The 13,525-nt window shown below is 49.1% G+C and overlaps 3 protein-coding genes across 4 annotated transcripts in view; 2 read left to right on the top strand and 1 right to left on the bottom strand.

Annotated features, from left to right (window-relative positions):
* LOC104785003 (defensin-like protein 193) overlaps window positions 1–12,901 on the top strand; it is a 21,465-nt gene extending 8,564 nt beyond the window's left edge. The window contains exon 3 of the mRNA XM_010510114.2: window positions 12,805–12,901. The gene's annotated coding sequence lies outside the window, so the exon portion shown is untranslated. The remainder of the gene's footprint in view (window positions 1–12,804) is intronic.
* Window positions 8–3,459, top strand: LOC104785002. 2 transcript variants are annotated; one of them, XM_010510113.2, is made up of 4 exons: window positions 8–1,483; window positions 1,571–1,717; window positions 1,855–2,327; window positions 2,402–3,459. In XM_010510113.2, exons 1-4 carry the CDS (start codon window positions 442–444, stop codon window positions 3,287–3,289), a joined length of 2,550 nt encoding a protein of 849 aa, XP_010508415.2. In that variant the 5' UTR covers window positions 8–441; the 3' UTR covers window positions 3,290–3,459. The 2 variants fall into 2 exon arrangements, with proteins under 2 accessions (XP_010508415.2, XP_010508414.2); XM_010510112.2 differs by having other exon boundaries at window positions 8–1,717.
* LOC104788791 lies at window positions 8,228–8,719 on the bottom strand. The gene has a single exon (XM_010514573.1). It carries the CDS (start codon window positions 8,717–8,719, stop codon window positions 8,228–8,230), a length of 492 nt encoding a protein of 163 aa, XP_010512875.1.

Here is a 13,525-nt window from a genome sequence, read left to right as displayed (position 1 = left end):
GAGCTATGAGCTTAGAACCGTTGTCTTTTGCTTGGACGAGCTAGGCTTTTGTACTTGCTGTACGAATTCTCTTGCTTTTTCTCCGATCCCCTTTTCTAAAGGCCGTACGCCCGTATTTATAGGGAATCGTGTCGGTTCGTCTAGGAAAAATACCATAATACCCTTTTCTCTCGAAAGGGATATTTATGGGCTTTTTCCTGGGCCGGGCCCTTTTGTTGGGGTTGGATCTATCCCTAACAATAGTCCCCCCCCCCTCGCCTCTAGTTCGTAGTCTTTAGGCGAAGGACTGCGCGTGGGATGATACAGGGTTACTTTTCTGATTGGGCAAACGAAAAGTAGCGCGTGAAGGTGCGGTTTCCAACGTTGAGGGTTGAATCGTCGCGTTCGGTGCTTGAAGCGCGTGAAATCTGGAAGTTGTATCGTCATTGAGCGCGTGCTGCAATGATGACGTTTCTGGATTCTTCTTTCCTCCCCTATAAATATCACTTCCTCTCTAATCTTGTTATCTTCTTCTCGTGTTTTTGGTGCTCCCGTCGTTCAGGTATTTTTCCTTTCTTATATCTCGTCGTTATATTGCTTTTAGTGTGTCGTCGCTTTTTCATTATGAATTCTCCTCGATCCGCGTCATCCAATCCCTCTGCCGGAAGTCACCTTCGACGAGCGACGACTTCTGAATCTAGCGGCTCTACCAGATCTGTTCGCCGTCGAACTCGTTCTCTAAGATCCTCTGACTCGTCTTCGACGGATTCGGATGCGGCTCGATTTGAAGAGATAAAGCGTCGTCTTGCTCCTGGATCTGCAGTCCCTAGCTCCTCAGGGCTTACTTTCAAGACTCCCTCCTTGATAGACGAGCCATTGAACGATGGCCCGTCTTCTCCTAATTTGGACGACGTTCCTTTGCCAACCGTGAATCTCTTCAATCATATGCCGGCGACGTCGATAAAAATTGATGCGGCAGTTGACGCAGTTCGTATCGGGAAATTAAGAGTTGACGTGACAGTTGTTGCGGATTGTCCCAGGAAACTGAACACGAAGCCGAAGATTTTGATTCCGAACGCCTTTCAACGTCCCTGGGATGCACCTTCTGGTTTTATTTGTCTTTCAGAGAAATACTTCACCGAGTGCGGACTCACCTTTCCTCTTCCGTCTTTTTTGATGACGTATTTTGCTCGTCGAAAGGCGGCTGTTTCCCAATTTGCCCCGGCGACCTTTCGAAATGCTGTCGGTCTTTCGATCATGGCCGAGGCTGCAAGGGTCAAGCTTACTTGTGATCACTTTGAAGAGTTGACGTGTCTGAATCCGTCGAGTCGGGAGAAGACTCCCGGGCTTTATTACGTAGCCTCGGGAAAGAAGACGACGCTCGTCGAGGGTGCCAAGGGTAAAACGTATAGCTGGAAAGGCTCGTATTTCTTTTTGGAAGTTACCGCGGGGGTTATGGAGGATCCGTCGATCCATTGGTTTTCTGGGTGGAACCCTTCACCCGGTAGCCGACCCTTCTTGCTTAGTTATCTTCACTTGCTTCCTTTGGTTTTTGTTAACCCCCCCCTCCCTTTTTTTTTTAAATTTGCAGTTGTTATTCCGAGGTGTTTGCTTCCATACCCTTCTTCTTTCCGAGCCGAAATAGACGTGATTAAGCTCCGTTGCCCCTTCGTTTGGCCGGGAACCGAGGGTAGAAAAGATCGTCCACGGAAGTTAGCATCCAGCCGAAGACCAAGAGGTACTATTTTTTATTTTTTTTTTATTTTTTTTTTTGGTAGTCCGTGTATATGCATACATATATACGTTGCGAGCTTTGTTTTGATATTGTCCCCATCTTATTATTTTTTCCCTTTTTTTTTTTTTTTTTTTTTTTAGCTGAGACTATGGGGAAACTGAACTTGAACGTCCCTAATGCATCCGCTCGCTATCGCCAAGCTCCAGAGCCGCCGTCTCGATCGGCTCCCCGTCAGGATGTTCGTCGAGGTTCCGATCCCCCTGCTGCAGGGTCGTCCAAAAAAGTCCCTCCTAACCGCCACACCGGCCCTGAAGAGACGCTTCCAAGGAGGAAGGTGGACGGAACTCCTGGTCGCATTGCCGACCCTCCAAAAAGGTCGCAGAAAAGGAAGGATGGCCCTGAACAAGAGCCGCCTGTCCCACTGAAGAAGTCAAAGCCGGTCGACTTCAGCTGGGATTTTGCTCATTCATCTGGAGCTCGTCCTTTTCCAGCTGACTCGCAGTCTTGTGCCGAGTTGTTTCGGAAGATCCATTATGGCGAAGGTCGTCTCCCTTCCGTTGAAAGGATGAAAGAGGCCGACGCTGTCACCGAAGTTGCTCAAGCGTCTTTTGAGGTTCGTCGGTTAAATCAATTCGCTTCGCAGATCTTCCTTAAATGTATTTTAATCTTTCTTTTTTTTTTTAACAGTTTATTGCGCATATTAATCGTATGGCCACCCGCTATGAATGTCGTGTTCGAGACATGGAACGTTCGGGGGCGTCAAATGAGAGGATTGAGCGCCTCAAGGCTCAATTGGGGGAGGCAGTTCGGTCCAACCAGAGGCTTAGCGACCTTGTGGCCAAACTCGAACATCACCGGAGTGGGCTTATCAAAGAGCGGGATTCTCTCTCGACGAAGCTTAAGGAGTCCGAAGCTTCCTGCAATGGTCTGAAGCTCACCCTTAGCTCGGAGACGAGAAGGCTCAGGGATCGGCGTGATGAATATGGGCACCATGAGCGAATCAATGCCTTTCACGAGGTGGCCGGTCGCGTGCAGAGGCTCCTATCGAAGCACAAAAGCCACGCCGAAGCGGTTGAAGCGTCGCGGGAGAAATTCCTCGAATACAACCAAGCTGTTGGGAACGTTCAAATGCTTGAAACGCTCGTCGCCGAGGGTCGAATTTCCTTGCTTGATGAGGAGCTTAAGGGCCAGGTTGTGGCCGTGATGAATCAGCTGAAGGGCGAGGTTGGAGAGTTTGATCTGCCAGATATCTCCGAGGCTGATTTTGACTTGTCTCAGATTTTCGCCGGGCCTCTCCCCCCAATTCCGACTTGGATCGCTTCCCCAATCAGCGGGAATACGGAGGGTCATACTGATGAGGGCGGGGATGAAAGGTCGGAGAGTGGGGAGATCGGGGGTGAAGAACTGGACGAGCAGGAGCAGGTTGACGATCGTCCTTCAGACGGAGTTGAGGCGCAAGTCACCGACCAACCTTCTAATGGAGTCGAGGAGCAGGTTCCGGACTGTTCTGCCAAAGGGTTACCTCGTCCTTCCACTCCTGGGCGCGAGTCTCCGGTTGCTGGCCTAGTCTCGTGATCAGTGTTGTCGCCGTGTTGAGGGGTTGCCTCCCTCGTACTATCTTTCTTTTGCCGTGTTTTGGGGTCGGCTCCCTCGTACTTTATGCGCCGTGTATAGGGGTCGGCTCCCTTGAAAACTTTATTCGTCCTTTTGGGGGCATTAATTGAGGGTCTCATTTAATGCTTTAATTTTCGAAGCGTTGCTTATTGGATTCATTGAATGCCTTTTCCGTTTGGGAACTTGCGCCTGTTAGGACTTGTGCTCCCCGTCCTATAAATAGCCTTTGTGTTTCCCTTCAATCCTGTCTTGGTGAGTTTGTTGTTTTTGTAGGAAGAAGAGAGTTGCTCTGATGCCGGTGACGACAAGATCGGCGTGGTTGCGCAGGGCGCGGGAACAGCTCGGCGTTAGATCCGACGAGGTGATTCAATCAGAACTTAACTACTATAACGCTCGCATTCAGCGATTAAGGGCTTACATCATTGCCACCCGTCGTTCGTTCGAATGTTACTACGACTTCTGTCGTGTTGACGGGGTTGTGGAATGTCCTGAACCACTGATCGACGAAGGGTTTTTCTTCCCGAAGTGGCGATGGAATCGTTTGGTGGAAGAACGCACCCGGCACAAAGATTTATGTGTGGAAGTGGTAATTCCTGCACTGGAGCAGGGCGACCTTGATACCCTTGGTCGGAGGCCGTTTGAGGAACGAGAGGAGATCGAAGCCTGTCGTGATCGTATCGACGTGCTTCGCCGCTATGTGACGCAGTTGGAGAGCACAAACCACTATTTTAGCGAAAGTAGTCGCGTCAAAGGAATTTGTGCGTACCTCGAGGACATGGTTGGGCGAGGCATGGCTGTTCCGATGGATCTGCTGATGGATGTGAAAGAATCATGCCGCTATTGGCAGACAGCAATTGGCGGGTTGGAATTTAACGAGCCTTCCAATGCCGATCTAGGAATTGAGGGTCTCATTTAATGCCTTAATTTTCGAAGCGTTGCTTATTGGATTCATTGAATGCCTTTTCCGTTTGGTTTGTGCCGTAATGGGGTCGGCGCCCACATCAGACTTGCATCCTCCCCTTTAAATAAATCAAATTTCGTACTCCTGAGAGTTCTACTTTTTACTTGACCCCAATATTTTTTAAACGTCGCTTTTTTTTATAAAAAAAAGTGCGACTCGTGATGGTCGGCTTATCTCTTTTATGCAAGTTAGACTCGGCTTAATATAACCGGGGGCGACCGTTAATAGTCGGCTTATCCTTTAGTGCGAGTTNTTGAACGCGCTGTAACAGGCCTCGGTCCATTCGAACTTGCCCTTTGTTTAGAGAAGCTGGTAAAATGGTAGACACTTGTCGGTTGATCTGGATATAAAACGATTTAGAGCAGCGATCCGTCCAGTTAATCGTTGTACTTCTCTGGCGTTCTTTGGTTNCTTTTGAAAAAGAATTGGCGGCTGTGTCCCGTAGAATGGGCCTGCCTATGTACCCTCCGATCAGGAGGGATCAAGCCGTTCGTAGTTCACATTTACATGTTTATTTAAACTATAGAAAGGACGAGCCGGATATAGCCGAGCTCGCTTGGTGATTTTCAGTAGTAGTAGCGCTTGAGATGCATCGAATTCCAAGATCTCGGCACTGGTTTGCCGCCCATTGTTAAGAGTTCATACACGCCGGGATGGACGACCCTAGACACTATATACGGTCCTTCCCAATTAGCCCCCATTTTTCCGGCGTCCGGTTCGGCGGTATTTTCAAAGACCTTACGAAGGACGAGATCGCCTTCGTCGAAATGCCGATTGTGGACTTTCTTGTTGTAGTACTTGGCTGCGGCGAGCTGATAGTTCTGGATTCGTAGGAGTGCTTTGTCTCGTTCTTCTTCTAACTCATCGAGTCTATCCAAGAGCATCTGACTGTTGAGCGCGGTATTTTGAACGAGCATTGTTCGCCGGAGGCTCGAACTGCCGACCTCAGCTGGTGCCATCGCTTCCATCCCGTAGGCTAAGGAAAATGGGGTTTGGTTAGTGGACGTCCTGGGGGTTGTTCGGTAGGACCAAAGTACTCCATCAAGCTCGTCGGCCCAGGTACCCTTCTTGGCGTCTAGTCTTTTCTTAAGACCATCGAGTATGGTTTTGTTGGTAGCTTCGGCCTGGCCGTTGCCTTGTGGGTATCGCAGCGTCGACTTGCTTAGTTTGATCCGCCATTTTGCACAAAAATTTTCGAATTGCAGGGAGATGAACTGCGATCCGTTGTCAGTGACTATTTCATATGGGAGACCATGGCGACAGATTACGTATTTCCAGACGAAGAGTTGGACGTCCCTAGCTTTGATATTTGCGTAAGACTCGGCCTCGACCCATTTGGTGAAATAATCGGTTAGGACGAGTATATATCGCTTTTGTCTGGAAGTTGGTAGTGGGCCAATGATGTCCATCGCCCAGCGCATGAAAGGGTAAGGAGCTATTCCGGCTCGTAGGAGTTCAGTCGGCTGATGAATAATGGGGGCGTGTCGCTGGCATTTTTCACACTTGGCGACGAACTTTTCGCAGTCAGATATCATAGTTGGCCAGTAATGGCCGTGCTTCTTGATTCGTAGTGCTAAGGCTCGGCCACCTGAGTGATTTCCCCCAGCTCCTTCATGTGTCTCCATCATCACGCGTTCAGTGTCGTCGCCGTGTATGCAAAGCAAAAGGGCTCCTGACGCCGTCCATCGAAGCAAATGATCTTTCATCAAGGTGTAGTGGGCGGCTTTAGCCTTTAATCTCCGCTTAGCCCATTTGTCTGTCGGCACGTCGCCGTCAGCTAGGTATGCTCGGATTTCAACTCGCCAATCTGTCGCGTCGCTGCCAGACGCAGGTTCGCACCCTCGGTGCGACCTCATCGTTCGATAGGTGGTTCTGATTTCATTGGGCTGGTGGAGTGCGAGACAAGTCTCGGCATGCGTTTCACTTATGCTCGGCGTATCAATGCTTTCTACCGGGATGATTCGTCGCAGATCGGGATCCGATGTCGAAGCGAGTGCTGCCAAAGCATCGGCCGGAGCGTTGTCCCCTCTGGGGATTTTGATGAGCTCGAATTCGTCAAAACGTTTTGACAGAATCTTGACGACATCGAGGTAGGCTGCCATGGGCTCACTTTTAGTGTCGTACTCGCCGCTGAACTGGTTGGTGACAAGCTGAGAGTCGCAAAAAGCTCGTATCCGTTTGATCTGCATTCCGTTAGCGAGCTTAAGCCCGGCGATGAGTGCTTCATACTCGGCGACGTTGTTGGTTGCTTGGAATCGGAGACGGAAGGATTGCTCCAAAATTTCTCCGGTCGGCGAAGTTAGTCGAATCCCTATCCCTGACCCAAGATGAGAGGATGCCCCGTCCACATGTAGGGTCCACCGGTCATCTGACGGGTCAGTGGGTGTTGGTTCGGCTTCCCCAAACGGTAGTTCAATCAGAAAGTCAGCGAGTACTTGGGACTTTGCAGCTGGACGAGTTCGATACTCAATGTCGTACTCGCTAAGTTCGATTGCCCATTTTGTTAGTCGGCCCGATTGATTCGGGCTGTGCAGTATGGATCGTAAAGGTTGGTTGGACAGGACAGCGACAGTGTGCGACTGGAAATACGGTCGGAGCTTTCTTGCGGACGTGACGACTGCCAGGGCAACCTTCTCGACTGTCGGGTAACGAGTTTCCGCGTCGTCGAGTGATTTGCTTATATAAAAGATGGGTCGTTGCTCTCCTCGATCGTCTTTAACGAGTACACCGCTGACGGCCGACTCTGAGACCGCGATATAAAGAAATAAGATTTCGCCGAGCTCCGGTTTTGCTAAGATCGGTGGGGTCGATAAATAGTTCTTTAGCTCGTTGAACGCGCTGTGACAGGCCTCGGTCCACTCGAACTTGCCCTTTGTTTTGAGAAGCTGGTAAAATGGTAAACACTTGTCGGTTGATCTGGATATAAAACGGTTTAGAGCAGCGAACCGTCCAGTTAATCGTTGTACTTCTCTGGCGTTTTTTGGTTGTGGTAGATCAATGATCGCCTTAATTTGCTTCGGGTTCGCCTCGATGCCTCGTCTGGTTACCAGGTACCCAAGGAATTCGCCGGATTTGACTGCAAATGTGCATTTGGCCGGATTAAGCTTCATCCCATACTTGTTGAGGGTATCGAAGCATTGTCGCAGATGAGTGATATGATCCTTTGCGTGCTGTGACTTGACGAGCATATCGTCGATGTAGACCTCCATAGTCCGGCCGAGTTGCTCGGCAAACATCTTATTGACTAACCGTTGATACGTCGCTCCCGCATTTTTAAGGCCGAAAGGCATGACCTTGTAGCAGTACGTCCCTCTATCTGTGATAAACGATGTTTTTTCCTGGTCGTCCTTGTGCATTAGAATCTGGTTGTAACCGGAGAAGGCGTCCATAAAGGTTAACAGCTCGTTGCCTGCAGTCGCTTCGACGAGCTGATCGATTCTTGGCAATGGGAAACTATCCTTTGGGCAAGCCTTATTAAGGTCGGTAAAATCGACGCAAATTCGCCACTTTCCATTCTTCTTTTTGACGACCACCGGATTAGCTAGCCACTCTGGATATTTTATTTCCACGATTGACCCAGCGCCGAGGAGTTTGTCAACTTCGTCGTTCACTGCTTGCGATCGTTCAGGGCCTAACTTGCGCCGTTTCTGTTTGACCGGCTTATGCGTTGGGTCGGCATTGAGCTCATGGGTCGTGACACTTGGGTCGATTCCTTTCATGTCAGCCACGCTCTATGCAAACGTTGAGATGTTGGTTTTGAGGAAGAGTATCAACTCGTTCCTCATGGCGGATGTTATCTCCGTGCCGATATTGACGCATCGTTTCTTGTCGTTCTCGTCTAGGATCACCTCTTCGACCGCGGCAACGCCCTGTTGGACGGCAGTCGGCTTTCCGTCTGTCGGTGACGTGCTACTGTCGCCGACCCGCTGCTTTGATTGCTATAATTTCTTTCCGGTGCGAAGCTTATGCTCGATCAGGAAACAGGCCCGTGCGGTTTGCTGATTGCCACGCAGTGTGTATATTCCTTTCGAAGTTGGGAACTTAACGCACTGATGATATGTTGACGGGACGGCTTTCATCTTGTGGAGCCATGGGGTTCCAAGGATGACGTTGTAGATCGTTGGCTTGTCGATGACCGCGAACCGGAAGTATCTGGCTATCCCCCCAACGAAGATTGGTAAGGTGATGGTGCCGACGGACATAAGATGATCCCCGTCGAAGCCCGTTAAAGAGTGACATTCTGGCATAATGTCCCGTTCGCCGACTTCCATTTTGGCCAACACGTCTCTGAAGATGACGTTGACTGAGCTTCCAGTGTCGATCAATATTCTCGTCACCTCGCTTTCTCCGATCAAGAGTTCGACGACCAATGGATCGTTATGCGGTAAGTCAAAACCTTCTAGATCTTTTCCGTCGAAAGTGATTGGCATGCCTTCAGCCTCGAACCTTGTCGGCTAAGATTTCGTCATTTCAGCTTTCTTAGTATAATCTCTGATCGCTCTGACCGAATCGTTGCATCCGGCTAGCCCGCCCATTATCATGTTGATTCGTCGTATCGTCGGAGGGCGTTGGTCGGGCTTGCGGTCTGTATGCGGTCGTTTTTCGTTACCGCTGTCTTCGCGCCGTTCGGTGAGTAGGTTCTGAATTTCCATTTCGTCTTCGCTTTGGTCGGCTAGTACCTTTGAATCCTTGACGAATTTTCGGGCGTTATATTCGGCGCGCTTGGCGTCACTTCGTCCAGGTCGGGTTGTCTTGCTTCTGTCGGGCTCGACGNAACGCCCTGTTGGACGGCAGTCGGCTTTCCGTCTGTCGGTGACGTGCTACTGTCACCGACCCGCTGCTTTGATTGCTATAAATTCTTTCCGGTGCCAAGCTTATGCTCGATCAGGAAACAGGCCCGTGCGATTTGCTGATTGCCACGCACTGATGATATGTTGACGGGACGGCTTTCATCTTGTGGAGCCATGGGGTTCCAAGGATGACGTTGTAGATCGTTGGCTTGTCGATAACCGCGAACCGGAAGTATCTGGCTATCCCCCCAACGAAGATTGGTAAGGTGATGGTGCCGACGGACATAAGATGATCCCCGTCGAAGCCCGTTAAAGAGTGACATTCTGGCATAATGTCCCGTTCGCCGACTTCCATTTTGGCCAACACGTCTCTGAAGATGACGTTGACTGAGCTTCCAGTGTCGATCAATATTCTCGTCACCTCACTTTCGCCGATCAAGAGTTCGACGACCAATGGATCGTTATGCGGTAAATCCAAACCTTCTAGATCTTTTCCGTCGAAAGTGATTGGCATGCCTTCAGCCTCGAACCTTGACGGCCAAGATTTCGTCATTTCAGCTTTCTTAGTATAATCTCTGATCGCTCTGACCGAATCGTTGCATCCGGCTAGCCCGCCCATTATCATGTTGATTCGTCGTATCGTCGGAGGGCGTTGGTCGGGCTTGCGGTCTGTATGCGGTCATTTTTTGTTACCGCTGTCTTCGCGCCGTTCGGTGAGTAGGTTCTGAATTTCCATCTCGTCTTCGCTTTGGTCGGCTAGTACCTTTGAATCCTTGACGAATTTTCGAGCGATATATTCGGCGCGCTTGGCGTCGCTTCGTCCAGGTCGGGTTGTCTTGCTTCTGTCGGGCTCGACGACTATTGCCCCTTTCTTGTATCGCTCCATCAAGACCTTCTGGAGGTAATGACACTCGTCAGTTGCGTGGGTGGTACTCTGATGGTAGTCGCAGTACGGGGTTGCACTATTTTCACCTCCCTCTTTCCGTATATACTTGGTTTCGCCGATCGCAAAGGTTCGGCGAGTTCGATCTTGGTTTTTGACGAAATGTTGTCGAGGCTTGACGTAGTCAACCTTTGGAGCCACGGCTACTGGCTGTTTGGGTATCGCACTTGCCTCCGAAGAATGCTTCTTAGCATTGATAGCTTTCTCTNCTTGTCGATGACCGCGAACCGGAAGTATCTGGCTATCCCCCCAACGAAGATTGGTAAGGTGATGGTGCCGACGGACATAAGATGATCCCCGTCGAAGCCCGTTAAAGAGTGACATTCTGGCATAATGTCCCGTTCGCCGACTTCCATTTTGGCCAACACGTCTCTGAAGATGACGTTGACTGAGCTTCCAGTGTCGATCAATATTCTCGTCACCTCACTTTCGCCGATCAAGAGTTCGACGACCAATGGATCGTTATGTGGTAAATCCAAGCCTTCTAGATCTTTTCCGTCGAAAGTGATTGGCATGCCTTCAGCCTCGAACCTTGACGGCCAAGATTTCGTCATTTCAGCCTTCTTAGTATAATCTCTGATCGCTCTGACCGAATCGTTGCATCCGGCTAGCCCGCCCATTATCATGTTGATTCGTCGTATCGTCGGAGGACGTTGGTCGGGCTTGCGGTCTGTATGCGGTCGTTTTTCGTTACCGCTGTTTTCGCGCCGTTCGGTGAGTAGGTTCTGAATTTCCATCTCGTCTTCGCTTTGGTCGGCTAGTACCTTTGAATCCTTGACGAATTTTCGAGCGATATATTCGGCGCGCTTGGCGTCGCTTCGTCCAGGTCGGGTTGTCTTGCTTCTGTCGGGCTCGACGACTATTGCTCCTTTCTTGTATCGCTCCATCAATACCTTCTGGAGGTAATGACACTCGTCAGTTGCGTGGGTTGTACTCTGATGGTAATCGCAGTACGGGGTTGCACTATTTTCACCTCCCTCTTTCCGTATATACTTGTTTTCACCGATCGCAAAAGTTCGGCGAGTTCGATCCTGGTTTCTGACGAAATGTTGTCGAGGCTCGACGTAGTCAACTTTTGGAGCTGCGGCTACTAGCTGTTTGGACGTCGCACTTGCCTCTAGGGAATGCTTCTTAGCATTGATAGCTTTCTCTTCCTCGAGTCCAATGTGTTTTGCAGCTCGGAGTAATGCCTCGGATATGGTCTCGATGTGCGTTAAAGACAGCTCTTCCTTGAACCGAGATTCATACCAGAGCGCATTTCGAAGTGCGACAATTGCGGCAGCGTCCGGAATTGAAATGTTGACGTAAACTTCCTTGAATCGCCCTATAAAGGACCGAAGCGATTCTCCCTTGTGCTGAGTTAAGGCGTATAAGTCGGCATGGGAATTCTTATCCTCGAACAAAACAGAAAACTGCTTCAAAAATTCGGTTATCAACTCCCTGATACTATCGATTGATCCGGGTGGGAGTCTCGAGAACCAGCTCAATGCGGTTCCTGTTAGATGCTCGGCGAAAACTTGACAAGCTCCAGCGTCGTATTCCGCCGGGCTGAACTGTAAAGGGCCGAGGGCTACGCCAAAGGTGAGTAAGAAATCTCGCGGGTCGACCGTTCCGTCATAGTGACCCAACCGTGGCTTGACTGCCCGTCTGACCGTCGTCGTAGCGAGTCTTCGAGAGAACGGAGTTCGCTGTGTTGCTTCGAGCATAAGTCCGACTTGGGGTGCCTTATCCGTTGCTTTTTGAATCATTGCGGCCATTTCTTTCATTTGCTCTTTGATTTCTTTTAGCTCGGCGTCCTTCGTTAGATCGGTTACGTCGTTATTCCGCTCGATAGGGTGCTGGGCAGGATTACGTCCTAACCCGCTGGTTTGCACATACGACCCTGGCGTTGTTCTTACCGAGGTGAAGTTCACTGGGTTGAGCCGAGCGTTGTTGAGATGGTTGATTTCATCTTGCGAGTTAAACTGTGCCGCAGTGAGTGCATCCAAACGGTTGTTTGTTCGCTCTTCCTGCTGGTCAAGGCGTGTTAAGATCCCTCGGAACAGCTCGTCTATACTAGAGACGGGCTGGTTGTTGAGCAAAGAAAGTTGTGTCGGCGCCTGTGGTGCCTCTGCGGTCGCAGGGGTCGTCAAATTTGTAGCTATGACGAAGGTCTCCGGACTTTCTACTGTCACGGTCTTTCTTGGAGCGTCCGGCGTGGGAAGGACTGTCTGCTCCGCTTGATCCGTTGCCGGGGTGATCGTTCCCCCCGACGAGCTTGCTTCTTTGCTTCTTTCCTTGTCAATTACTGTCATCTCGTCCAGTCGGTGTAGGTCCGTTCTTCAATTTTTTAGAAAACTTTGACTTGGCTCCCCCTTCCTGGCACGCCAAATTGTTGATGTCCCTTTCGGTCACAATTAGTATGTTTAGTTCGGTCAAAGAGGGTCGAAGTTCTCTTCTATTATATTGATGTCGAAACACAAAAGACGGGCTACAACGCGACTTAAACGGGTTACAAAAATAGACGAGGATGGTAGACGAGCTGATATCTCGTCGATTCTCCGAGCTATGAGCTTAGAACCGTTGTCTTTTGCTTGGACGAGCTAGGCTCTTGTACTTGCTGTACGAATTCTCCTGCTTTTTCTCCGATCCCCTTTTCTAAAGGCCGTACTCCCGTATTTATAGGGAATCGTGTCGGTTCGTCTAGGAAAAATACCATAATACCCTTTTCTCTCGAAAGGGATATTTATGGGCTTTTTCCTGGGCCGGGCCCTTTTGTTGGGGTTGGATCTACCCCTAACACTTTGGCCGCAAACGCAAACGCAAAAGCAGCTATACTCTGTATTTAAACCTTGTATGTGTTATGGTTTGTTGAATAACAAAGGTTAATGGTCCATTAAGTAACAATATAATAATGAATAAGTGAAATAGTATAAAACAAAGAGATGTACGCTTTTGATGTATATAGTTTGGCGACTAGATGATAATTAAGTGCGACTAGGCTTCCGTAATTCTGATTTGCCAAGAGTGGATAATTTTGGTTTAATTCGGTTTCCTTTATCTCCAACTTCAGCATGTGTATTGGACATTTGGACTGTAAGATATTTTGTTTTTCTCTTGCGATTTGGATTATACTAATCCATGATAGGTGGCTACTTTCTTCAATAATTTCTGGTTCAGTTCAGTTTCATCAATCTCCAACTTCAGCATGTGTATTGGGCTTTAATAACAAAGACAGTTGGCTGAGCTTCTGTAATATTAATTTGTAATGCCACTAAAAATATAACCTTTCTAAAAATATATAAAACCTTAAACAGTATTTTTTTTATTTTTTTTTATATACTACTTCTTTAAACAAATCTGTCACGGCTTTCATTACTTATCAAGAATATAAAATGATAAGTGACTGTCGATCGGTAGGTTCATTTACACAGAGCAGACCCGGTTCTAATTAAGCTAGTTTTGGAGGAGCTTGAACTCATAACCCACATTATTTTCGCTCGTCTTTTGTAATGTTAAATATA

This window comes from Camelina sativa, chromosome 5, assembly GCF_000633955.1.
Source record: "Camelina sativa cultivar DH55 chromosome 5, Cs, whole genome shotgun sequence".
Taxonomy (NCBI): Eukaryota; Viridiplantae; Streptophyta; class Magnoliopsida; order Brassicales; family Brassicaceae; genus Camelina; species Camelina sativa.
This window is presented reverse-complemented; position numbering and strand designations above follow the sequence as displayed.

Coding starts and splice junctions, on each gene's coding strand:
- LOC104785002 (XM_010510112.2), top strand. CDS start 442: ATGATGACGTTTCTGGATTCTTCTTTCCTCCCCTATAAATATCACTTC. Junction 1,718..1,854: donor ATCCAGCCGAAGACCAAGAG/GTACTATTTTTT, acceptor TTTTTTTTTTAG/CTGAGACTATGGGGAAACTG. Junction 2,328..2,401: donor TTGCTCAAGCGTCTTTTGAG/GTTCGTCGGTTA, acceptor TTTTTTTAACAG/TTTATTGCGCATATTAATCG.
- LOC104788791 (XM_010514573.1), bottom strand. CDS start 8,719: ATGCCAATCACTTTCGACGGAAAAGATCTAGAAGGTTTTGACTTACCG.